General features: G+C 44.4%; 1 protein-coding gene across 2 annotated transcripts in view; it reads left to right on the forward strand.

Moving 5' to 3' along the window:
• The window catches only part of UBAC2 (UBA domain containing 2), a 158305-nt gene that overhangs the window by 125632 nt on the left and 5617 nt on the right, over positions 1-27056 (forward strand). For both annotated transcript variants that reach the window (XM_039537449.1, XM_039537455.1), the window contains exons 7-8: positions 8316-8561; positions 26658-26780. In XM_039537449.1, the coding sequence (XP_039393383.1) occupies positions 8316-8561; positions 26658-26780 (369 nt within the window). The remainder of the gene's footprint in view (positions 1-8315; positions 8562-26657; positions 26781-27056) is intronic.

A 27056-nucleotide genomic window follows, 5' to 3' on the forward strand; every position in this document is an offset into this window, starting at 1 on the left:
TATATGTAAAACAACATTCCACAATGCATATTCTAAAGCCTAAATTTAACTAAGAAGTTATCCTCCAGTCTAAAGAAGTTTCTCACCCAAACTTCTCTCCAGTGTTTTCCACCAAGATTGGGTAGAGATCCCTTTTTTCATAAAGCAAACCATGCATTTACTTCCTAGATGAAGAATACCAGGATGTCTCTTTGCTCCTCTAAATATACCAGAACAGACCTTTGATGTTAACCTCAAGATAAGGTTCCCCCCATCACCTGTTTATTTCTTCCTGTTAGATTTTTTCTGAAGTCTCCACCATCTCTTCATTAGCATTTATCTTAGAATGCTAGTAGACTCCTTTTGTAGGACACACTACACAGTGGTTCCCCCCCCCACCCCCCGGGAGATAAGTGTCTCCTATCAGATGCCTAGAAGAATGTGTCTCAAGACAGACTACGAGTGACCTGTTTTTAACTGTGACCTAGAGAACATAAACTTTAATATATATACATAATTCTTCACATATTCTCCATACATACATTTCACAATGATTATGATGACCGGTGACTTTCATTAGCGACCTTACATGACATTCTTTTGGTGAACCCTAGAAATCTCTGTACCCCTCTACACCCCAGTGCCCTTCTTGGGTCATGCAGACTCCAAGACTCTCTGAAGGAATGTGGCCTCTTCTGTTGAGTCATCTCAGCTGCAGGGGCTAAAGCCCTGTAATAGAATTCAAGGTGGCAATTATGATGACTTGTGCAGGGGTTCTCAAACTGGGGGTCGGGGCCCCTCAGGGAGTTGTGAGGTTATTACATGGGGGGGCCATGAGCTATCAGCTTCCACCCCAAACCCCACTTTGCCTCCACATTTATAATGGTGTTAAATATATTAAAAATGTTTTTCATTTATAAGAGGGGTCACACTCAGAGGCTTGCTATGTGAAAGGGGTCACTAGTACAAAAGTTAGAGAACCACTGAGTTAGTGCCAAGTGGGATGTAAGGAGCTAGGACAGAGGTGACCTTGGAGAAAACCGTAAAAACAGCCATTCTTATAGATGAAACATAGGCTGAAGTTCGTGTTGGTTTTGGGATAGCAATAAAGCAAAATTCCAGAGAGTAGGTAAATGTGGACCCTATAGGCTGTGCACTTTGTTGAAAGTGGAATAGGGACCTGGCCCATTAACAGGGTATTACAGAAGGAATCTCTTAGGAAGAGGATGTTTCTGGTTAGACTCATTAACCTCTCTAGTGCTGCCATTTAAAAAATGAATAGGGTTTTGATAAACTTTAAAAAAAATTGTTAGAAAAATTGCTAGATTTAATTATTCTTCTTCGAGTTCTTGCTCATATTGATTCCAATTAGGTGTGCACACGCTGCGTGCACGATCTTCGGAAGATTTTTACCCTAGCAACACTCGGTGGGTCAGCTGAGGCGCCCTCTGGAATGGTGCCCTTATGGCGCCAGATATATGTCCCTGCCGACCCAGCGCCCCCTCAGTTCCTTCTTACTGCCCGTGAAGGTCGTTGGAACTGTGGAGCGCGGCATAGCTGATCTCCAAGTCCCTAGCTTTACTCGTTGTACTGTAGATAGTTGTTTAGTGTAGTTGTTAATAGTTTTTAGTAGTTATAGTGTAGTTAATAGTAAGTTTTGTATATAGTGTAGATAGTGCTTGGAGGAAACGGGGTTTATCCCCTTCCCTCCTCCCTGATACCAGGGCCCATACCCAGGTCTCTGGGTTTCAAGCCTTTCTTGGCCTGTCTCAAGCCGATGCCTACGGGAGACCCCCACGACTCCTGCCTGAAGTGCCTGGGGGAATCCCATCAACCAGATAATTGTCTCATTTGTAAGGCTTCAAGCCTCAAACAAAAAAGGAGCGGGACTTTCTGTTAAAACAACTCCTAATGGAAGCGGCACTTAGCCCGGTGCCTTCGGTACCGTGCGCAGACCAGGTGCCATCGGTCCGAAGCACGCCTCCGGTATCAGAACGACCTGGCACCAGCAAAAACTCTCGGCACCGGATGTCTCCGGCCCCGGTACAGACGCGACATCGTTTGCTGTCTCCGCGGCCCAAGAAGCAGCACAAACCACCGGCTGCTTCTGTACAGTTGCAGACACCACCTGTGCCCCCATTGGAGCAACAGCCCGGGACGGACCGTCCTGCAAAGGCTCCTATTCCAGCACCGTCGATTTCGGCACCGTTGATTCCGGTGCCGCAAGGGCCGTTGAGTCCGGTGCACACAAGCTCCCTGGTGCACACTGTGGTTGAGATCAGCCTGCCGTCCACTCTGGAGACCACCTCCACCGCTTGCGACCTGATCGCGCTGATTGAGCCTGGACCGTCTCACCTCCCGGCACCGCCGGTGTGGACTGTTCCATCCATGGGGAAACCTGCCTTCATGCCACTTACCTCGCAGAGTGAGACAGCTCGGCACCGATCTTGGTCCCGATCCCACCAATGATCCCGGACTCGGCACCGCTCGCAGTCCCTGCACCGATCCCCATCTCGGTGCCGATCGTACTCGCGGTGCCTCTCCGCCTCACGCGGGTCTCCTTCCCGGTACGATCGGTACCGATCCAGCTCCCGGCACCAGTCCCAGCACCAATCGTCTCGCAGCCGCTCCTGATACCGCCCGGGCCGTAGATCCTCGTCGAGATCTAGATTGGCCTCCTGGCACCGTTATGACCGTCGGTCCCGATCCCGATTGCGGTACCTCCCGAGATCCCGGCACCGGTCTCCAGCTCCCAGGTGCGGAGTGACAGAGTGGGATGGTGCAACGCTGCATGGGCGTTCAGCCCCACCTTGGCCTTTGCAACTGAATTCGACATCGTCCCAAGCGGGGAGCGGCTACCACATCCAGGGCCATGACGCTGATGGTGCTAGCCAGGGGCAAGATGAAGGACAGGATCTTGATCAGGGACCCCCACAATGGTTCTTCTGGACTCCTTGGGCATACCACCAAGCCCAAGGTGTCCCCTCAGGCGCTTCTCGATCTGCCCATTCAGAGCCTCGGATGCCTGAGGCCACTGTGAGCCGCCCTCCCACAGTAGCCTCAGAAGCAACTGCCCTGCCACCAGATCAGGCCCAGGCCACTAGCATGGGGGGCCCAGGCCACTAGCATGGGGGACCCAGGGCAACCGGACCCTCCTCAACCAGACCTTCCCCAGGATCTGCTAGTACCGGAGGTGTCCTCCTCATCCTCGCCTGACGAGGCCGTAGCAGGCACGTCTTCCTGTGGCCCACCGCCTGTAGATCTTCGTGCACACCAGGAATTGCTACGTAGGGTGGCACAGAACATGAACCTCCAGGTGGAGGACGTGGTGGAAGTTGAGGATCCAGTGGTGGACATTTTATTGGCCGATGCCTCCACACGTGTCGCCCTTCCTTTCATTCGGGCCATCCAGGCTACTGCCAATACGATCTGGCAGTCCCCAGCGTCTATTCCTCCCATGGCCAGAGCGGTGGAGAGGAAATACATAGTGCCCTCTAAGGACTGTGAATATTTGTATGTTCACCCCCAACCTTGCTCCCTCATGGTACAGTCTGTGAACAAGAGGGAGAGACACGTCCAGCAAGCGCCCGCCCTAAGTCCAAGGACGCTAGGCGCCTGGATTTATTCGGGTGCAAGATTTATTCAGCTGGTGGTCTACAGCTCAGGGTAGCTAACCAGCAGGCCCTCCTGAGCCGTTATAACTATAAAGCCTGGAGCTCGATGGGGAAGTTCGAGGAGTTGGTTCCCCAGGAGTCCAATGAGGAGTTTGCGGCCTTGCTAGAAGAGGGCAAGAAAGTGGCAAGGACATCCCTACAGGCGTCTTTAGATGTGGCGGACTCGGCGGCTAGGACTCTAGCCTCGGGCGTGGCTATGCTCCTCATCTCATAGCTATAAGTGTCCAGTCTTCCACTGGAGCGGCAGCAGACCATTCAAGACCTGCTCTTTGATGGCCTGGGGCTATTCTCTGATAAAACTGATCCCAGACTTCAGAGTCTGAAGGACAACTGGGCCATCATGTGCTCACTGGCCATGCGTACCCCAGTGACGCAACATAGGCCCTTCCGGCCACAGCCGCAGCGCACCTACCCTAACCCTCGACCGCAGCAAGACTTCACTAGAAGGCTTGGCCGTGGTAATAGGAGGAGACAATCTGGTCCTCAATCAGGCCAGAATCAGGGCCCCCAGAAACCATCGGCAGGACCCAAGCAAAACTTTTGAAGGTGTGCCCGAGGACGGAGCACCAGTCTCCTTGCAGGATCCTTTCCCGCCTTTCTTCAACCACCTTTCCTATTTCCTCTCTGTGTGGTCCTGCATAACGTCAGATCGCTGGGTCCTATGCACGGTGGAAACTGGATACCATCTTCAGTTTGTTTCGCCCCCCCCCCCTTCTCACCCTGCCTCCCCATCCCTCTTCAGGGACCCCTCTCACAAGCAACTCCTATTACAGGAGATATAGGTGCTCCTGGCTATCGGAGCGGTGGAAGAGGCCCCAAAGGATTTGAGGGGCAGGGGTTTTTACTCCCGTTACTTCCTAATCTCCCAGGCAAAGGGGGGACTACGGCCCATCCTGGACCTGCACGGACTCAACAAATTCATGGTAAAGTTGAAGTTCTGCATGGTTTCCCTGGGGACCATTATCCCTTCCCTGGATCATGGAGACTGGAACACCGCCCTCAACGTGAAGGACGCGTACTTCCACATAGCGATTTACCCGCCACACAGGCGATTCCTTCGCTTTGCAGTCAACCAGCAGCATTTCCAATTTACCATCCTTCCCTTCGGCCTGTCCACAGCATCAAGAGTCTTCACAAAGTGTATGGCTGTCGTTGCGGCCTTGCTTCAGCGACATCGGATACAAGTATTTCCATACCTCGACGACTGGCTCATTCGAGGTCGTTCCAAGCTACAGATGTGGTCTCATGTTCGTTTTGTCATGAGCTTGTTCAAGCAGCTGGGCCTGCTGCTCAGCACCACTCTGGAGCCTACACAGAGAATAGACTTCATCGGGGCGATCCTGGACTCGAATCTCGCCAGGGCGTGCTTACCACGGGCCCGCTTCCAGTCCATGATGACCATTATTCATGGTCTCCAAAGCTTCCCGACCTCGACAGCAAGCACGTGCCTTGCTCTTCTGGGCCACATGGCCTCGTGCACTTTCGTGACCAGACATGCCAGACTACGCCTCTGTCCACTACAGACATGGCTCTCGTCAGTGTACCGTCCTGGCCGAGACAGTTTGGACACAATTCTCACTGTGCCGACGGAGGTCTTATCCTCTCTGGGTTGGTGGCTAAACCCCAGCTTGGTTTGCGGGAGGATGCCATTCCATGCCCCACAGTCCTCTCTAGCCCTGACCTCGGATGCATCATCTCTGGGCTGGGGCGCTCACCTCGCGGGCCTTCGCACACAAGGTCTTTAGTCTGCACAAGAAATAACCTTACACATCAACATAAGGGAACTGAGAGCAGTACGCCTGGCGTGTCAGGTATTCAGTGAACACCTTCAGGGCCATTGTGTCACAATCTTCACAGACAACACAACAGCCATGTTTTACATCAACAAGCAAGGTGGATCGCGGTCATCCCTCCTCTGTCAGGAAGCCATAAATCTCTGGGAATTTTGCATAGCCCACTCAGTCGACCTGGTGGCGTCGTTTCTCCCAAGAGTCCAGAACACCTTGGCAGATCGCCTCAGCAGGTCTTTCCTAGCTCCCAAGTGGTCGATTCGCCCAGACGTTATCCATTCTGTTTTCCGGAAGTGGGGGTTTCCCCACATAGACCTCTTCGCCTCTCGCGAGAATCGGAAGTGCCAGGTGTTCTTCTCTCTCCAGGGACGCTGCCCGGGCTCCCTGTTGGACACCTTCCTGATACCATGGAAAGACCACCTGCTCTATGCCTTTCCTCCGTTCCCATTGGTCTACAAGGTCCTTCTCAAGTTACGCAGGGACAAGGCCCTTTTAATCTTAATCGCTCCGGCGTGCCCCGGACAGCATTGGTATACCACACTCCTCGATCTTTTGGTGACCAAACCAATTCCTCTATCGTTGTGGCCGGATCTGATAACTCAGGAACACGGCAGGTTATGTCATCCAGACCTGCAGTCCCTCCATCTCACAGCATGGATGCTGTATGGCTAACTCAATCTGAGCTGCGTTGCTCCAGTTCAGTGCAGCAAGTACTCTTGGGTAGCAGAAAGCCAGATCCACATACCTGGTCAAATGGAAGCGCTTCTCCTGCTGGTGTGCCCAGAGCAATACTGTCCATCTGGAGGTGCCAGTACCTACCATTCTAGAGTATCTCTGGTCCCTGAAACAGCAAGGCCTAGCTGTCTCATCCATCAAGGTACACCTAGCAGCGATTTCAGCCTTCCACCCTGGTGAGAACGGGTGCTCGGTTTTCTCCAATCCTAGGGTCAGTAGGTTCCTCAAAGGTTTGGAACATCTGTACCCACAAGTTCGTCATCCGGCCCCTACGTGGGACCTCAGTCTGGTCCTATCTAGACTCATGGGTGCCCCCTTTGAACCGATGGCCACTTGCTTGCTTCTGTACCTTTCCTGGAAAACAGCTTTCCTCATCGCTATCACATCGGCAAGGCACGTGTCAGAACTTTGGGCCCTCACAGCGGACCCACCATATACGGTGTTCCATAAGGACAAGGTACAGCTGCGACCATACCCCGCCTTCCTCCCTAAGGTGGTGTCTGCCTTCCATGTCAACCAAGACATCTTCCTCCCAGTCTTCTTTCCAAAGCCGCACGCTTCACGACGAGAGCAATAGCTACATTCCGTAGATGTTTGTAGGGCTCTCGCCTTTTACATTGAACGAACAAAACCTTTTAGAAAGACGTCCCAGCTGTTCGTAGCAGTGGCAGACCAGATGAAGGGCCTCCCAGTCTCCTCACACCGAATCTTGTCTTGGGTTATGTCATGCATCCGTGCGTGCTATGGCTTGGTTAGTGTCCCAACTACCCGCCTCACTGCCCATTCTACTCGGGCTCAAGCTTCGTCCACCGCCTTTCTGGCCCATGTGCCCATAGATGAGATCTGTAGGGCAGCGACTTGGTCATCCGTGCACCCCTTCGCTTCCCACTATGCCATAGTGCAGCAATCCAGGGATGATGCATCATTTGGTTCAGCGGTCCTTCACTCCGCGACATCTCACGCCGACCCCACCGCCTAGGTAAGGCTTGGGAGTCACCTAATTGGAATCGATATGAGCAAGCACTCGAAGAAGAAAAGATGGTTACTCACCTTTATAACTGATGTTCTTCGAGATGTGTTGCTCATATCCATTCCAAACCTGCCCTCCTTCCCCACTGTCGGAGTAACCGGCAAGAAGGAACTGAGGGGGCGCTGGGTCGGCAGGGGCATATATCCGGCTCCATAAGGGCACCACTCCAGGGGGTGCCTCAGCCGACCCACCGAGTGTTGCTTGGGTAAAAATCTTCCGATGATCATGCACGCGGCGCGCGCACACCTAATTGAAATGGATATGAGCAACACATCTCGAAGAACAACAGTTACAAAGGTGAGTAACCGTCTTTTTTTAAGTAACAGTCTGTGTACTCTGAAACAGGTAACATTTTAGTTATGTGACCCTATGAAATCCCCACTGTTAAAGCTTCAACTTGACTATATCAGTTTTTCTCTGTGTGGGGGTGAGGGGTGGGGAGTTAAGCAGAAATGCCATTCACCTGTCTCAACAGGCTGGGGAACTTGATGGTGCCAGCGGTGAAAGGGAGGGAGAGAGACTCTGGGAGGCACCAGGGAGCTCCCCTTTCCCTCCCCCTTTTGGAGGCTCTGACACCCATTGGTCATGAGGGGCAGGAGGGATGCTGATTGGCTCACATTCCCCAGCTCCAGGGATTTAACGTGGAGCACGGGCCATGGGGTACTGTTGGGTGTTTTTTAAAGCAAGTGCCCAAAATCTTCACAATACTGTGGTATCAAGGTCCTATCTCCCCACATCCACTTTAGGGCCAGCCAGGATAATGTGCTTTACCAGAGATGAAAAGCTTTAGCTATTTGAATTTTGCCTATAGCTAGGTCACTGTGCTGGTATTTGGCTTTACTCGTAAACAAGAAATACACTTGAGTCACAAGTAATGCAATCTGCAGACTTTTAAAATTAATAGTTGGTGGTTGTAGTGGAAGTGTAGGGTGAAGAAATCTCATAGTGTTATAGCCGTATTCACTGAGGCATGGATTCTCCACTGAAGACTCTGGCTAAATACACCAGATGAAATTTGCCTTGAAAAAGTGAAAGAACAACATACCTCTGTCAGCCAGTTAAGGCTTTGTGTGGTAATTTTTTTTTTCATTTTGCTTTTGCTTTCAGATTTCTGGGATGTGCTACAGCAGTAGTGTGCTAAAAGTTCATCAGGTGCTTTGTGTTCCCAGCTGGCTGGCAAAGATACTTTCTTGGACTCTTGAACCAATATTCTCATCTGCAGAACCATCCAACGAGATTCGAGTAGGAATGGGAGCAACAGTGGACATCCAGAGACAGCAGAGAATGGAATTACTGGATCGTCAAATCATGATGTCTCAGTTTGCACAGATGAGACGGCAAAGACAACAGCAGGTATAAATAAAATTATTTGTTAAAGTGTATGATTATGCTGAGTAATCGAAATATGGAGGGAAGGTGGTTTTGGTTAATCATAATTTGTGTATCTAATTTAGGAACAAGTATAGTTTTGTTTTTAAAAAAATTCCCTATTGGAATTATGTAATTACTATTTCATAGACTTCTGTAATGTTAGTGAACATTTACGTAGGTTTTATGTTATTAAAGTTCATTACAAGACATGAACTAATTTTCACAAAGCAATTTAGGAGTAGGTAGGCGGCATCGCACTGTTTTACCAGTAGCAAAATGAGCCTGAGGTGTGAAGTGATTTAACAAAGCCCACAGTTGTGAGGTTATGCGGGGACTAGAACCCAGGACTGCAGGTTGTTTGATGGCCATTACCTCTGTGCTGCTACCCAGCAGCCATGTTGGACCTGTGTACATTGTCACATAGATGATCCTACAGAGATAAAGACCACAGGAAGTACTACCTCAGGAGGCTGTACTGACAGCTTCTTTCATGGCTCCAGATTGGTCCATGCACTGTATTTAAGCCCAGAAGGAGTTCCAGGAAATGTCCATGCAACAAGGTGGACTCCCCTGCCAGCCTTACCGATGGACCTGCCTCTTGGCTCGCTCTCCTGGCCCTGGCTGTAACCCTTGGCTCTGATTCTTGGTTCCTGACTACAGCTCTGACCTGTGGTGCTGTTCCTGGCCTCTGACCACTACTACTTGGACCAGTAGGCCTGGCTGACAAGGGTGTGTGACAACGCCACAATTAAAACTCAGCATGTCTTGATGCTCCAGACCATGCTGTCAGTCAGAAAAGTTACTATCCTCTTCAGAGAGTTTGGAAGTCAGCTCTGTAGTTCAGTGTTTTGCATGGGTAAATAGGAGGGATTACATCACCCATATTGCACAACGTTTGTTTCTTTATGAAAGCGCACAAAATTCTCGATCTATACTTTTCCTATAGACGTCAACCACAGTGCTTTCCTGTTACTGCTTTTAGTGCTTACATTTTATTGCCTATAAATTAGATTGTTAGTCTCTTTATTTTTCTCAATTTTGATGGAGTGGACAAGGGCAGGTACTCACCTACTTGTCCCTGTAAGACAGTAAAATAAAGCAGCTGATGCCTTGATTAGGATCCTAGGAGAAATACAAGAGAGTATATATTGGCAGTCTAGTAAAGCCAGCTGAACATGTGGGCTCCATATGAACCTCTGGTTTCTGTAACTTAATTACAAGTTACATGAGAATGAATAATCGTCTGTGTGAGATCTGAATTGCATTTTATTCCTGTGAATTTTAGCCATATAGTAGTACATTCAGCTGCTATGTTATATGCTGGGTGGAGCTAGTATGGAAAGGAAGGGAGGGGAAAGATCTGATCTGAATGAACAAGATGTGCTAATGTAAAAGGTTAAAACTAGTTGCTTTAAAAGTGTGGTTTGCAATAGGGTTGAAAACACTGATAGACTTCTCTTATATCTACTATTGAATTTAATTTAGCCTAGTCAATAGGATGATATCAGTCTGAAGATGTGGGGAAAACATGAGAGGTTCAGCTCTCCTGGCATTTCTGGGTATCATTTTCAAGGGAAGATAGTTTATATCAGAGATATCTTTGTATTTAAAAAGGAGAAGAATGACTCAGCTGAGGGAATACACTAAATAAAATGCTAGATAAAAATCACAGCTTGGGTTGAAAAGGACTCCTGGGTAAGCTAGTCTTTCTGCAGAAAAGGACGTAGGGGTTACAGTGGACAAGAAGCTGGATATGAGTCAACAGTGTGCCCTTGTTGCCAAGAAGGCTAATGGCATTTTGGGCTGTATAAGTAGGAGCATTGCCAGCAGATCGAGGGACGTGATCATTCCCCTCTATTCGGCATTGGTGAGGCCTCATCTGGAGTACTGTGTCCAGTTTTGGGCCCCACACTACAAGAAGGATGTGGAAAAATTGGAAAGAGTCCAGCGGAGGGCAACTAAAATGATTAGGGAGTTGGAGCACATGACTTATGAGGAGAGGCTTAGAGGTTTTTAAGGTCAGGCTTGACAAAGCCCTGGCTGGGATGATTTAGTTGGGTTTGGTCCTGCTTTGAGCAGGGGGTTGGACTAGATGACCTCCTGAGGTCCCTTCCAACCCTGAGATTCTATGAACTGGGATTATTTAGCCTGCAGAAGAGAAGAATGAGGCGGGATTTGATAGCTGCTTTCAACTACCTGAAAGGCGGTTCCAAAGAGCATGGATCTAGACTGTTCTCAGTGGTAGCAGATGACAGAACAAGGAGTAATGGTCTCAAGTTGCAGTGGGGGAGGTTTAGGGTGGATATTAGGAAAAACTTTTTCACTAGGAAAGTGGTGAAGCACTGGAATGGGTTACCTAGGGAGGTGGTGGAATCTCCTTCCTTAGAAGTTTTTAAGGTCAGGCTTGACAAAGCCCTGGCTGGGATGATTTAGTTGGGGATTAGGTCTTGCTTTGAGCAAGGGGTTGGACTAGATGACCTCCTGAGATCCCTTCCAACCCTGATATTCTATGATTCTATGATTCCCTTTGCAGAAATGTACTGAGGGATTGTCCTGTACCGTGTGTTAACACTATATGAATTTTACCTAAGGCAATTTAGAACAGCTCTAGAGTCAGTCCCTCATTTACCTTCCTGGTAACATAATTCTATTCTTCACAATTAGCTTCACTTCAATTTTATTAAATTGTCTTGTTGTACAACCCAGACAGTTGCAAATGACCTTTTCTCTGCCCTTCCAGCAATCACTTTTAACCTAGTGTTTATTGTAAAAACTAAACTGGGAACCGTTCAATGCTCCAAAGTTAGTTGTTGTAATAGAAACTAAACTGAAAGTGGCTGTTTGGCCACAAACTGCTGTAAAAGGGGTAGCTAAACTTCTGGGAAATAAGAGGAGGCAGAAATGACCCAAATAATCAGGAGAACTTTTAAAAGGATTTTAAAAAATTAAAAAGAAATAGTAAATACATTCAAAATAGTAGGTGAAAAAATGTGTCCCTGTTGTTTTGTCCTGTCCTTCTCCTAAGAACTGTTTTCTATTGTGGAAGGATGCACTGAATTATCCACCTTATGCCAAAAATAGTTTTTGAAAAAGTTTTTAAAAAACAGAAATGAACCATATTTTAATAGCATATCTTAATTTTTCTTTGCCCTATACTTCCACTACAACCACTGTTCCCATTACCAGGTTATTGGTGCACTTCAGTCAAATAAGAAGGCAGTTAGCCTTTGGCTTACCTCTTCATCATGCACATGACACATTCACCGATACCCTACTCATATCCTTGAGTCCCTTATTGCTATATTAGTGAATGCCCAGCAAAGTCAACGAAGGGAAGGCGATGGTGTTAATCTATCAACACTTTAGAAAGGTCTGGTATGCAAAGCTAGTAACCAGTTTTTCTTGACTCATACAATTTACTGGATGCCAGTCAAATCACCAAAAGCAGGGCTCAGAGATTCCAGTATGGGCTGATGCAAAAATGAAAAATGATCCAATTCATGATAGAATACTTGACTGTTTAAAAATATGTCTAACCAAAGTATTTTAACCTGCAACAAAAAAGCACATCTGACCAATATTTTTGAATGTTAACATTTGATAGATATGCCTGATCTGCTAAATAAATTCGAGAAAGAGAGTGAGAGAGCAATTTCACTCAGTTTAATAAAATCCCTAGAAACAATATATCATGGGTGTTGTAATGATTCTTGCTGTGTAATATAGTAACATCCTATTTAATAGAAAGATCTGATGGCTATATTCCTGTATAATGTCTCTGAAAAAAAGCTAATTGCTCTAATGATTGTTGTTTCTGATATTTACATAGCAGTGATTTGTAAACTTGTTAAAACTTCCTGAATAAATAGAAGATTGAGGTCTAACATTGTCCTCGGATTATGTTGTTACTCTTGTGCAAACCTGTTGCCTTCAGTGAGTTTCCACAGGTATAACTGTGTGTGTAATCTGAAGACAGTGGGGTTGTATAGGTGGCCTTACAGTTAGAACCTAGATAATAATTCTACTTGTGATGTACAAACTATAAGAGAATCTGGTTCACTCTCCCAGAGCAGTAAGGTTGACAGTAGTAAAAGGTACAGCATGACAGGCAAAGTATTGTCTGATGGAGCCACATCTGCCCCCTTCAACATCACCAACGGCGTGAAACAAGGATGTGTTCTTGCTCCTGTCTTATTTAACCTGTTCTTTGCATGCGTCCTCAACCATGCAATGAAAGATCTGGATCGAGGTATATATTTGAAATACTGGCAGGATGGTTCACTTTTTGACCTCCGTCGCCTGAATGCAAAGACTAAGACAGTGCAGAAACTCCTTCTTGAGGCACTCTTTGCCGACGACTGTGCCCTAATGGCTCACACTGAAAATGATCATCAGCACATTGTCAACAAGTTTGCTGAGACCTCGCAACTCTTCTGTCTAACTATCGGCCTCGGAAAGACAGAAGTTCTCCATCAACCTGTACCTGGATCAAAATGCTTCTGTCCCAAGTATCTCCATTGATGGCACTCAGCTTAAAGTAGTGGAGAACTTTAAATACCTGGGTAGTGTCATATCCAGTGATGGATCACTGGTTAATGAGATCAACGCACGAATATCCAAAGCAAGCCAGGCACTTGGCTGTCTGCGTGTCAAAGTTTTAAACCACCACAACATCCAGATGTCAACAAAACTGCTTGTGTACAGAGTTGCTGTTCTTTCATCTCTTTTGTACGGGTGCGAAACATGGACACTATATAGGCGTCACATCAAGCAGCTCAAAGCATTCCACATGCGTTGCCTCTGCAACATCACGAAGATCCGCTGGCAAGACAAAGTGCCCAATCTTGAGGTCCTCGAGAGAGCCCAGATGACAAGCATCGAAATGATGATCATGAAGTCACAGCTACGTTGGACCGGTCATGTCAGCCGCATGGATGCCAACAGAATCCCCTGCCAGCTTCTCTATGGTGAGCTCTCCCAGGGCATCCGGCATATAGGTCATCCACGAAAACATTACAAGGGCACCATCAAAGCCAATCTGCAGTATAGCAGTATCAAACCCAGGGACCTTGAGGACGCCGCCAGCGACAGAACACAGTGGCGTGCAACAGTAAGAAATACCTGCATCGCCTTTGAGGAAGACCGCTGCCGGCATCTACAAGAGGCACGCGAACGCCGTCACAGAGCATCAGCAGCGCACAACCCACTTACTGCGAACTTCCCATGCACCATCTGCAGCCAAATGTGCACCTCTAGAATTGGCCATCAGAGGGCACACCATGAGATCAACAATAGATGATTTGCTCAGATTTGTCATCATCGGATCGATGGACTACCAAGGAGTAAAAGGTAGCAAATACATGTAAAAAAAAATTAAAGTTAGCAAATATGGCTCTGAATTCACACTGGGAGAATGCCAATTTGTGAGGTAGTCTAGAGCAAGCACATTGTTATGCTGCCCCCAAACCAGCCCAAGAGGAAGATTGACTCCTGGACTCTCAATCCCCCTCCTGATCTCCATGTTGCTTCAGGAGTCAGTAAACTGTGACAGGTGTGACCTGTTGCAGCATATTCACCCCTACATACCAGTACAGCTACATCACCATGTCAAGGCTCCATGCTCTTCTTGACCCTACCTGCCCATTCCCACCCATTCGCCTAAGGTGGGGAACACAGGAGTTTGGTGTAGCCAATTTCCCTTTGCATGCAGGAAGATATGGTGTACCAGATTGACGGAGTAAGGTGTTGCCTTATGCCCTTTCCCTTACCCCAGCAAATAGGACAGACTATGATCTATCCCTAAGAAGGCACCAATTTTATAATCACTTTTCATAGCAAATCTATACTTCAGTTCTCTAGAAGAAATACAGAAACTGTTGTAATGAGCCCAGCAAGTTGAGACAACCCAACACAATAAGACTGCAATTTAGGTAAGAGAAGAGGTTCAACTTTAAATCCCAAAATTTAGAATAGATTTAAGGGGGAGTTTGAATTCATCTTTCTTCTTTAAGTTTGAGTACCTCAAAGAATAATAAACTGAAGGGAAAAGGGAAAGAGCCAAAGCAAAAATTAGTGAACAACAGGATAATGCAGTAGCCTGTAGAGTAAGTACCAAAGGGGCCAAAATAAAATAACTCTGAAGAAAAAATAAGAGAAGAGAGAGAAAAATTGAAAAAAAGAGAGTAGAAGAACTGAAAAAAAGAGAACATCACAGTGGAAGAGACTGGGAAAAAAAGTATTCAGCTGCTGGCAAATATGTTTGATTACTCTCTACTACCCCAAAAATTAGGAGTGTAAAAGATTTTCTCAACTCCTTATTCTTTCCTCTTGTATTGTTCAATGGTTTGTTTAAAGCAGGATTTTCTTGTAGTACTTTCTATGGAAACAGTTATGTTCACTGGCCATTTATTCTTTGAAAATTTCCATTTCCTTTCCCATTCTCTCTCTTGGGGTTTGTTATGCCCCAAATCCAGGGTAACATGGAGTGCAGTGGAATAACTCACAGAACTTCTGTACTCTTGGACACTCGAACATTTGGAGGAGTAGAATGAACCCACAGTAGGGTTTGAGCTTGGATCATCAAGATTGCTACCTGATGTACCTCCTTTTGAATGGTGGTATAAATTGTTACTGATAGATTGATACTCGTATCTGCATATAGCAGTCTGGAGAATCCAGTTCCATTTGTTTAAAAACTGTAGTTGTTATGGTAGTTAATTGATTGGCCTTGTCTTGGTTGCTGGTTACTATGGTTACTGTGCTTAAACAACTGGTGCTATGTCAGTTGCTAGCTATTTCTTTTCTATACAATTACCACAGCATTTTCTGTTTGTTTTTTCACCCCCATAATGCTGGCTGTTGGTGAACTTGCTCCATAGATGAAGAATTCTTTAGCTTCCTCCCTCACCAAAATTCTGAAAGATTAATATAAACTTTGTTTTATATATTCACACTCTTGAAAACAAATTAAATGTACTAGCCTACAAGTTCTCTTACTGCTTTTTACTTTCTTTCAATTTCTTTATTATCTTTTCTCTCCCACTTTTTCTTCTACTTTGCTTTGTTTTCCTGTCCATTTTTACCCTTCACTCTTTAAGTAGGGTGTCCTGTCTCTCTCTTCTGTTCCTCTTTTCTCTAGGAGTCGATATTCTTTTCCCCTGGATCTCTCTCATGCTGCTTGTGACTGACATGGCAGTATGCACTCTGCCTTGGGGTCTCCAAGGCAGCCACTGCCTCTCATGGATCCAGTGCTGTGGAGCTTTAGCCTTCTGGCTACAACACCCTCCAGGTCCACCTCTTAAGTCCCAAAAACAACAGGAAACAAGGAATTCAAAAGAGATTCATCTGGCAAGTCTTCGCTGGGACCCTGGCCTTTTACCCAGGGCCTGTCTTCAAACAGGCAGTTGTTCAGTCGGTCTTCCTGGGCCTGGTCTCCCTATTTGCAGGGCGGCTTGCCTAGCTGGCCAGGAGTCCCAGGTTTCTCTCATAGAGGGAGAAGTGGAGGTCTGCTCTCCTTCCTAGTCAGCCTCTAACTTAATTAAGTCCTCTTCTTTTAGCTCCCCTTTCCATTCCTGACGCATGCTCCAGGTGTCTCGGAGTGGGGCTAGTTGGGACAGTCCTCTCATGGACAGTCAGGGGCTTGTACTCCCCATCACAGTCCCCCCCCCCATGTGTTCTTTTCCGTTATCTGAGTGTCTCTTTGTCCCCATCCCCAGTCTTTCCCATATCTCAGAGTCCCCTTTGGACCCCACATTTACTTTTTAATCTCTGGTTCTTCTTTGGATCTTTCTTCTCCCCAGCTACTCTCTGGTTCTCATTCTCTTTTTCCTTTCCCTCCTTTCCCTGAGTGTCCTGCTCTTGCCACAAAGTCAGTCTGCAGAACCAGCAAGCATGGGAAGTTCTTTTAGGTCCATTGGCTGGTGCCTTCTGGAGCTCTAGGATTGGAGGGGTGGTTGCTTCTGCTTCTCTAACTCTTCAGCCTCTCTCCTCCCTCTATTCAAGGTAGGTTCTGGGATTTTAAGGGTTCTGGGATTTTCCTATGGCTATTCCATCTTCTTGCTTTGTTTTCCCTCCCTTTCTCAGGTCTCCTCCTCCCACATATCTTCCATTTTCCAGCCCCTTGAGGTTCCTCTTGCTAGGTACCAGGCTCATGTGAAAGCATTGGTTGGAAGAGGGGAGGAGCTACCACATCTGTACATCAGCCTCTGAACAGAGACTGGATATGACTTTCATTTCCCACTGAAAAACTTGCAAGCAGACAGGTGGTTGAGCTGCAAATAGCTGGATGAGGAGCATCTGCCTTGCAACCAGCCACTGGTGACACTGTTTCTGAACACAGAAATAGGCACATAAGGTGTAGCAAAGAGATAGAAAACTGCAGAGTGGAGGCACAAAACTTGCAGGGAGCAGTTGGAGACTTTTAAAGCGCTGGCGAACAAGGACTGTTTTTTCAGCACACAGTGCAGCATGTTGAGGTTCAAGTGCAATTTGGTTGAAAACAGGTTTATTATTTCCCCTCTTTAACCCTTTTCCGTCTTCACTTTTTTGCATTACTGTGGACAAGACTGCCATCCTTCCTACCATTCAGACCTGCACGCCTTAGCATGTCTTCTGTCTCTCCTTCCAGCACATTCATGTGTTAACAGATCTTGCTGCTTTCTTCTCTACAGATTTTCTGAAATCTGATCCCACAGCTAATAACTTCTTCACACCTCGTTTATAATCCTTCTTGGTTATTGTAATCTCATCCTCTCTGATACCCATCTTGTTTTAATTCAGTCATTCCAAAAGCCTGATGCAAAGATTGTCTTGCTTGCATGTGATTTCCTCTTCAGATTCTTCCACTGATTCTCACTTTGCCTCCTGTATTAAATTTAAACTTTCTCATTCTCTCCCTGCACAGTAACACTCCACGCCTCATCTCATTGATTGTATCACTCCTCAATGTGCTCTTCACTCACCCAGCCTCTTGGCCTTTTTGGTGTCTTTCTCTCAGCAGCAGCAGGAACTGCAAATCTTTCATCCTCAAGAATGAAGCTCATGAGAGCATAGGGTGACCAGACAGCAAGTGTGAAAAATCAGGATGGAAGTGGGAGGTAATAGGAGCCTATATAAGAAAAAGACCCAAAAATTGGGACTGTCCCTATAAAATCAGGACATCTGGTCACCCTATGAGAGCAGGAGACAAATCTTTCTCAGCTACAGGGCCAAAACTATGGAACTACCTTCCAGAGGGGAAGAGTGACTGCATTTCTCTCCACTTTCAGAGAGAAATGCAAAACTCACCACCTGGGGCCTGCCTTTCCTACAGCAACAATAACTGAAAAGATGATAGTCAAATGCATGCACCAGCTATCTCCAGAGGAATCTAGAGCACATGAAGGACTTTATTCTATCCTGTGCAAATAAAACACTTGGGTGCCTCCAAGCTGAGCATGCAATAAAACCTTAAATACTGTAGCTCACAACCACCCTGGGTGAGGGGCATGCACTCATTCTTTTAACCCTTTTCATATGCTATCATTGCATTGAGTACTGTAACATATAGGGCTTTAGGAGCAAACTATACATTCTAATAACTGTAGTTAATATCAATTTGTGTGGCCAGTGGTGCTGCCTCCTTACTTATCCAGCTGTGTAAAAATTTATTCCCTGACCTCTCTTTTTAGCAGAAGTTTTTTCCAAAAAGGGGCTTGCTACTCAAAGCTTGCCAAGTATGAAAACTCTTTGGGTGCTACTGAGGTTGGCTTCTTTTGTGCTTGCTTCTAAAATGCACCATATTAAATAAAAATGTTCCCAACCATAGATAACTTAGTTTACTCAGGTGTTTCTTACTTGTTTGTTCAAATGTGTCAAAGTCCATAGATGGTGATTTTTACAGATCAGTGTGCCCCACTTTTCTGATTACAGTTTATTGACACGTTTTCATAGTTTTAAATATTTAGGTGCTTAATTAATTAAAAATATTAAATTTTCTGGGTATTGATGCAGGTAATGAGGCTGCTGCTGACTTCACTCTTTCTTCTAAACCTTATTCATGGAAACTGACAAGCCTGTAAGTATAGAAGCACTAGTGGGTGCTACTATAGTACATAGAAAATACTCTAAATTAGTAGCCAGTTGTCACAATTACCAGGATTACTGAACCTCTACCTCTCCTGGTTTCTCTACATAAGTCTAGCTTACCAGGTGTCTATCCATCTATCACATGGGGCTCCTGGTAGGTGTAAGATTCCACTAGACACCCCAAAACCTCTGTGGTCTGGATGGCACAATCTGATCCCTTAACTCACAAACCAGTTCTCTCTCACTGCTTTGGGGAGATTATCTTCAGATCTTGCTCAGTCTTTGATACGCCCTTGCTGGAACCAAATAACTTTTTAGCTGTTTATAACCTTTTGATCTGTTAGCTTCCAACATTGGCTAAACAAGGCTTGCAACTTTGCTGGAGATAGGATGTAGAATCCTCAAATCTAACAGTTTTCCCCAGTTCCTATCTGGGAGCCACTGTCTTCCGTTCCAGGTGACAGCCCCCATTGAATTAAAGCAATATAGGCCTATGATAAACATTCCACTAACCCAAGTATAGCTATACAGTCTATCTCAATAACTAGGTCACATACAATATTCATAAAATTATTACATAGCAGCTCCTCATCTGCCACACCAATCACTTCTTACTTTCAACAAATTGCAGGGTTTTGCCTCACGATGTTGATGGGTGATAATTTGATTTAATTTATGGCTAGGTTTTTATGGCCATTCTTTTGCGAAGTGTTTAAACCTTTTCATCATCAGATTTATTTAGGAATGCTTATTTTCTGCCTTGTACAGTGTTGTGTTTGCTGCTCATTTGTTTTAGTAGATATGTATAGGTTCCCAGTGTTTAATAAGTTAATATTTGGAATTTAGATGGGATAGAATAGTTAAGTTTGCCTTTTGCCTTTTATAGAAATATAGTTAGAGGAATCAAGAACTTCCGCATCAAATGATGCTGTAACTGTCTTTCTAAAACTGTTACCCCTGCAATTATGTTAGCCGTTAATAAGCTTTTTATATAGGGTATGGATATTATCTGTATTTTTCTATTTCCTGTCACTTAACTAGTTTATATTTTTCTGGAAAATGTGTCAGATTTTATATATAAAACTCAGTAATAGCACTGGCTTAAGAAGCACAGTATAGGCAAGTGCTATGCATGCTTCCCCAGACAACTCTCTTAATTCTGACCTGCAACCCCCTGGCTATTCTGCTTGTATGCCTCTCTTGAGGAGAGACTGCCATTCATATCAGATTTTGCGGTATCTTTCTGATATGAACCACTGGGCATCCAGGATGAGACTGCAACGTTTATTTCCATCTGTAGCTTAAGACAGAATTAGAATCTAGGTTTCCAGAGCTGAAAGGCTAATGCACCCATTCATTGAATCATTTACAGGCCCTTTATATGCACACGACAGTTGTACACGTTTATTGCAATGTATTTTGTTTTACATTTTCATTGGTAGTGTCTTACAAAATTTACTCCTCAAAGCACAATTGTAGAATCTACTTTTTTCGATTCTTCTCAGTCTTTATTTCTGTTAAAAGAACAGGTTTTGTGTACAGGAAGTGAGTAGAGGTAAGTTAAATATCTAACCACCAAGCTTCAACAACATGTGACATCAGTCAACATCCTGGCTGCCTCACATTTCAGGATTCAGACCAGGGCAGAGATCACCAGAGATAGATCTAGTAGCACTAAAAGATGACCTCCTTATGACCTTGGACACACAAAATCTCCCTGTGCATACTGCTGCATCTATCAGCAGCCTTTGACATATTAATCCACAAGATGCTGCTGATCCATCTAGCTGACGTAGCAGAGGTAGATGGCCCAGTTACTCCAATCTACAGTTACTCCAATCATTTGTCTCCAGCAGAATTCAAGGAGTTGGTGGTAGGCAATTCCTCCTCCTCCTCTTCTTTAAAGGCCCTTACCTGCAGGATCCCCCAGGGATCCATACTGTCACCTCTTCTCTTCTATATATATGAGGTCACTGGCACAGAGAATGAAATGCTGTGGGCTCAGCTGCCAACAGCATGCCAATGGCACTCAACTATGTCTCATTCTCAACTGATGCAATCATTGCCACTGTTACGATGTCAGAATGCATACAGGAAATCAACTCTTCGGTGCAGAAGAGCTGGCTCAAACTGAACCCTGGCAAAACCCAAATGATGCTGGTTGTAAAGAGAAATGCTTTTCCGAGATAGCCAAAATATTGTTTCCCCCATTTGTCAAAGTGGTGCAGTGCCTCAAAGTCCTGTTTGACTGCACACTGAGCTTGGATGACTGGGAAGCAGCAGTTCCCCAAAATGCCTTCTTTCACCTCCAACTTGCTAGGAAAAGTCATCCCTTCTTCCTGGACAAGGACCTGGCCACAGTGGTCCATGCATTTGTCACCTCTGGTCTGGATTACTGTAACTCACCATATTTGGAGTTGAGTGTGAAGATGCTGGACAGACTCCAAGGGTGCTGCAGAATGTGGCTACCTACTTTCTCCATGGCTTAGGCCACTGTGAGCATATCAGATCTGTGCTCAAGTCTCTTCACTAGCTCCCAGCCAGTTTAAAGGCCTTGGTCCTAATTTTCAAAGTAATCAATGGATCAAACCCCAGCTACATCAAAGACCGAATGTTGATCTATGAATCTGTGTGACAGTTGCATTTGTCTGGGGCAACACTGATCACAAAACCCAGAATGAAGCATGTGAGCACTGGAGACAAAGCATTCTTATCCAAAGGGGATAAGAGGAGGAGATCAGCCAAATTCAGTCTGACCATCTTTAGGAATCACTGCAAAACTTTCCTCTTTCAAAAAGCATTTTTACCATAAGAATGACAATCACAACACTAACACTTCCTTGTACCCTAAATCTCTACAGGCTTAGGGTACAAAAAAATCAAAACTAAGATCCTATCCCAAGCAAAGTTTTGACCCTGAAATGAGAGAAGTGCCAGAGACTCCATGAAGTTCACCAGAAACTTTGCTATTGTTATTCATGGAAGGTAATCAGATACCATGATGGGTGGCAATATAAAATTCTTACCGAGAGTTAATGCTACTATTTTTACATCTGTCTTAAAACAAGAAATATTAAAACTTTCACTCTGTAGTAAAGCATATAGTCTCTTTTCCCCCCACCCTGGATTATTATCCTCTCCTTGAATGAGGTAGTAGTAGAATTGAAAATGTGTATGAAGTTTTATCAGAAAGGAGGTATTTGAGACATTACTTTTAGCACATTAGATGCCTTAATTTTTTTTTAAAATCTTGCATAAAACAACTGGGACAATCAGAATATCTGACCCTGCCCAAAATATCTACTATTGTGTAGATTATCAGTACGGGGCAGACTGTGTGTTATTTAAAAAATGAAATGCAAAAGCTGTTTCCTTTTTTCCATCTCTCACTATGTGGTTACATCTTTAGAAAAGGTGTAGAGGTCAGATATTAGGAGGTGTTTCCTGTTTGTGCAAACAGATGGCAAGTTGGCATTAATTCAGGCACATGCGATAGCATACAGAGCTTTGAAGAAAACTTTTAAAATACATTTTCTTTCTCTATCTAAGTGAATGGGATTGACAAACGTTTAATTGCTATTTAGTTACTTTAGTTGAAAATTAGTAGCTACCCAAAATACAGGTTTTTTTGATTTTGCAAACACTGAGTAAAAAGCTTGTGCTTTTTTGGGGGGTGTGTGTGTGTGTGTGTGTCTGTGTGTGAGAGAGAGAGAGAGATCTGAGTAAGTAATACAGTCCTCGTCCCTAAAAGAGACTAAGGGGATTGTATGAATTAGAAGGTTAAATGAGAGCTAGTAGGCTATGCAGTCAGAAGGTTGCTTGTTTACATAAGGGCACAAAACAGGTTCATTACTATAAATGACTCTACCTGAGTCTATACAAAAAGGTGTGTATGTCTTTTATATGCAACATGCATTGTCTTGTATACTGCAGAAAGATCAGATACCAGGAAAGTGGTTTAACTAGATCACAGCTTTATTAAGTAACACATCTGGGAACCATCCAGCAATGACTTGTCCTGTGCAGGTCATCCTTCATTTGTAATCTGTACCACCTTGTGGAGGGATGCTGTAAGCCCTCATCTCATTAATATGCTCCCATCACTGTTGCTGGGACCCTACCACTCTCCTGTGACAATCTAGAGGATTGTCTCCTTACTGTTCCAACCATTTGGAGCCCCAAACACATTCCCTACCTCCTCTAGGAGATGCCTTTTCCTAACCTGCTTCCAATTCCAGTTTATCACGGAACAGGACCCCCGATTGAAAGAGTACCTGCATTGGGTACCTGCCAAGTTGTGACCAAATACATTTCACAACCTAATATACCCACTGGGTCACTGGGGTGCTGAGAGAAAGGAAAAAAACCAACCAGCCACACTGCCCAGGTCAATCTGGCAGTGAGAAAAAAATTCCTTCCCAGCCCCCAAAGGGCAACTAGCACGATGTCCACAGCAAGTCCCCCAAACCTGCTCCTATTCTAATCCCAGTGAGCAGAAGGAGGGGGGCTTTCATTCCCAGTGAGGAATGGTGCCCTGGGCATGAGGAAGGGTTCATAAGTCCTCCCCTTGTTTGTGGAGCCATTAAACTTCTGCTGCATCTCTCTGTCCAACCAATCAGCCAAAGAGCTCCCCTCCTCAGACCTATGAGGAAGGCTGAGTGCCATGAGGAGGGTGTGTGCATTCCTTAAAGTGGCCAACGGTTTTCTTTCCCCTGCTGGCTTTGACAAAACCTCTCCCAGCTACGAGACAGTGGTAGGGAGGGCACTGTCAGCAACTTGATCATTTCTGCCCTAACACTGATTTTTAGTGGTGATGCAATTTAATCGTCTTCTCTGCTGTGGCCTAAGAAGCTAGTCCTTAGTTAAAACAGTTTCTATATAATGCAGGTCAACCGTAAGAGAAAGGGGGTGGCTTCTGACATAGGGAATAGACCTTCTACAGCTCCTCTCTTCATAGCGTTCAATTCTAGGGACCAGTGTTTGAATGCTGATGGCGACTTCCTGCCTACTCACTGTGACAAACTTTCTGCTGCTTTGAGACCCAGATTGGGAAAAAAGCCATCCCACGGACTCTCGGAGGAAGAGGATGTACCAGTAGGGAGGTCAAAGGGAAAGTTTCCTTCTTTCCAATAATTCTTTCATGACTGCCATCTGAGCACTAAAACCAGAGCTAAGAAATGAGGGACAAGCTGGTAGTCCCATCTCCCCTGTTGCAAACACTAGCAGCAGCCACTTTTGAGAGCCATGAATGGGGAAAGGCAGGGGAGATTTTGTATACATCTTCCTAGGGACGGTCTTGAGATCACCATTGTCCAAAACACTTGGGAGATCTCAAAAAGTTGTTGGGATTGACTCTGGGCGTGAGCGGTGTAGCACGGTTAGAACTGCTTGTTCTGAAACCTTTACGTTTCCCTTATTTATCATTAAATTTTCATTAAGTTCACATAATAAATAGCCAATTCACAAGCTCTGCTTGGATGTCACCAGACAGCTTGGAGTAGATGTCACTGTCAGTGAAAGTGGCGGAGAGGCCAATTGCAAATCTACCATGAAATATGCTCCTTTTGCATAGAAATTGTATGCTAATAAACAGATGACCCTTAAAAAGATTAGAAGCTCCATTCAGTCAGCTCAATCCACCTTAGTGCAGATATGCCTCTAAAGTGTACCTGGACATTTGCATATTAAGTATGTTAGAGGGCATAAAATACACTGCAGTTTAACATTTGCCATAACACTGTGTATGAATGCAGGGAGAGGGTCTGAAAATGATTTCCTGTAAGGCAAGGCTTGGCAGTAGTCTTTCCCCCCCCTTTTTGTCTATTTTTAAAAACTGGTATATGTGGGATTACTTGACTTCATGATGATTTTTTTATCCTACCTGCTCTGGGACTGGATTTAGTTAAATTCTCAGCTTTTGATACAGTGCTAAACCTTAAACACATTGCAGATTTGTCTGATCATATTATTGCTGCATTTATGGTATTCCCTATAATTAATAAATAAAGAATACTGGGTAATGGCTCCTAGATCCAAAGGCCATTGAAATGTTTTAAAAGCAATTTAAAGCTGTGAAAAATTACTTATCTGATCTGTCTGATCTGATGTAGGTATTTCTAGGAAATGTGTCACTGTGGTATCTGCCTGAATCTGTTCTTACTATATTATCTGCATCCGTAGTTTAGTAAGATGTCTGGTACAAAAGTGATGGTCTGCATAGTTAGTATAGAAACTGCTTTTTTAAAGCTTGACAACACTTTGTTTTTGTGTGTTGCGGGTGCCAAATAGAAGGCTCATTTCTGAGAGGAAAAGGTGACCCTTGGTAGTGTCAGTTGACAAATAACATGTACTTGTGAAGATTTCATAGACAAACAGAATAAAGAACTCACTAACAATGCTATAGGTACAGCAGGAAAGGCAGCTACACTTATTTCAATCATCAGATAGACCAATACATTTAGAAATTAGCACATTTATTTGACTGTCTGATACCTTATGATTTCCAGTGCATAGAAGAAAAATGTCATAGAACAGACAACCTTCTTCAATACATCAATTTTTCTTGAAATACATTCAGTTAAACACACTGGTGTCTTTTTTCCCCTTGATCTTTTAAAGGAAATAAATACAAACAAAACTGCATGAATGCAATATTCTAGTTACATTTTAAGTTAATTGCCCGAGCCCAAAGAAGCTTAAAGAGAAAAGCAAAGCTGAAAAAAAAACCCTCTTTTTTTTAAGAGGAAGGTCTTCTGAGAAAGAATTCTAGGCCCAAAATAGAGCAGCTGCAGGAAGGAAACCCAGATTCCATACAAACTGAAAGGAAGAAGGAATGCTTTCCACAATAGTGAGAGAGGAGAGAGGGAGACACAGGGAGTGGGGGATTAACAAGCTGCCTTATAGACACAGAAGCATCAGGAAAAAACACATAAAACAGATTGTAAAGGAACAGATGTTTTTTTCATGGGCAGTAGTTCTAATATTACCCATAATCCATCAAAAAAACTTTGCTGATACATCAGTGTTACCTCTGGGCAATTATGTAAATAACACTTGACATTACTGTATGTATTTGTTATACTGTAAAAAGTAAGCACCTTACCGTTCTTTTTTCTGTGGTTTGGTTACATTTACATTATAAAATTAAATTTCTGTTTCTGTAACACACTCTGTACAAAATGCATTTACTTTGGAACAGTGCCAAAATGTGAAACATGATATTTAATAGAGTAAATCTAGGCAAGGAGGAGGATGTTTTCAAAGTCATTTCAACTGGTGTTAGATTCATACAGTCACTTAGTACAGTGATGGCTGTAGAAAACTTTTACATAGACATCCTCAGTAGGCTTTATCCTGAGTTTACCTCTGTGATTTTGTTGGCGCCCTGAGAAATCCACTCATTGCCTCCTCCTTAATCTCCTGCATTTTTTGCCTTTCCCATCTGTGATGATCAATGTTTCAGCCACTATCCTTCTGCCTAGGGAGAACTAGACTTCAGAGTTATCAATGCCAGCCTTAATTGGTGAGCAGAGCTGCTGTTAAGTAATATAAAGTGCTCACGCATCTTGACGTTATGGGCTTGATACTGCAGTCAGTGAATGGAACTCCTGTCAACTACACAGAGCAAGAAAAAGATCAGGTTTTATGTCTGTTGCAACAGAAGCAGCCAAACCTCTGTTTACTTGGGGAACAAGAGACCGGAACTCAAAGTTGCTCTCCTTCATGGTAGTGGGTTGCAGCTCCTTCAAAACATATGGAACACTAACAGGAGGCTTCAACAGGAAATACATATGACAAATAGCTCCTATTTATTAGTATATGTTTCCTTAATGTAGCAGAAACATTTTGACTAATTAGTAAAGCAAGAAAATATACCCTTTTGAGTACTGTAATCATTAAAGACTATGATATTATAGAAGTTATTGTTTGAACTCATAATACAATTTATACAAAACTGTGAGTTTTTTATATCCTTTTTGGGTTAAAGAACTAATAATAAATATCTGGTTTCAGGGCAGGGTGATTAACTGGAATCGATTCCTTCCTCCTTTACGTCGTAGACATAATGCAAATTATCAAGATAATGGCCAGTCTGAGCAAGAGGCACCTCCACCTGCTGAAGTTTCTGAGGAACAGGTAAATATTTTTGTATTTTAAAACATAATTTAAACAGATGAGGGGTTGGCTACGTGTACTATTTATCATAATCTGTAACCTGTGGTAACCTTCTATACAGTTAATATGTTGGTAGCTCAAACTAGAATACTAAATGACAGTTACAACATGAAGACAGATGGAACTAATGCAATTGCGTTTATGGATGAGAGCTGCAAATTTATTTTAGAATTTCTGGCTTTGTATATAGCTTTTTTTTAAAAAAACAACCAGCTAGTTTTACTATTCAAATATGGT

This window comes from Mauremys reevesii, linkage group 1 (assembly GCF_016161935.1).
Source record: "Mauremys reevesii isolate NIE-2019 linkage group 1, ASM1616193v1, whole genome shotgun sequence".
Taxonomy (NCBI): Eukaryota; Metazoa; Chordata; order Testudines; family Geoemydidae; genus Mauremys; species Mauremys reevesii.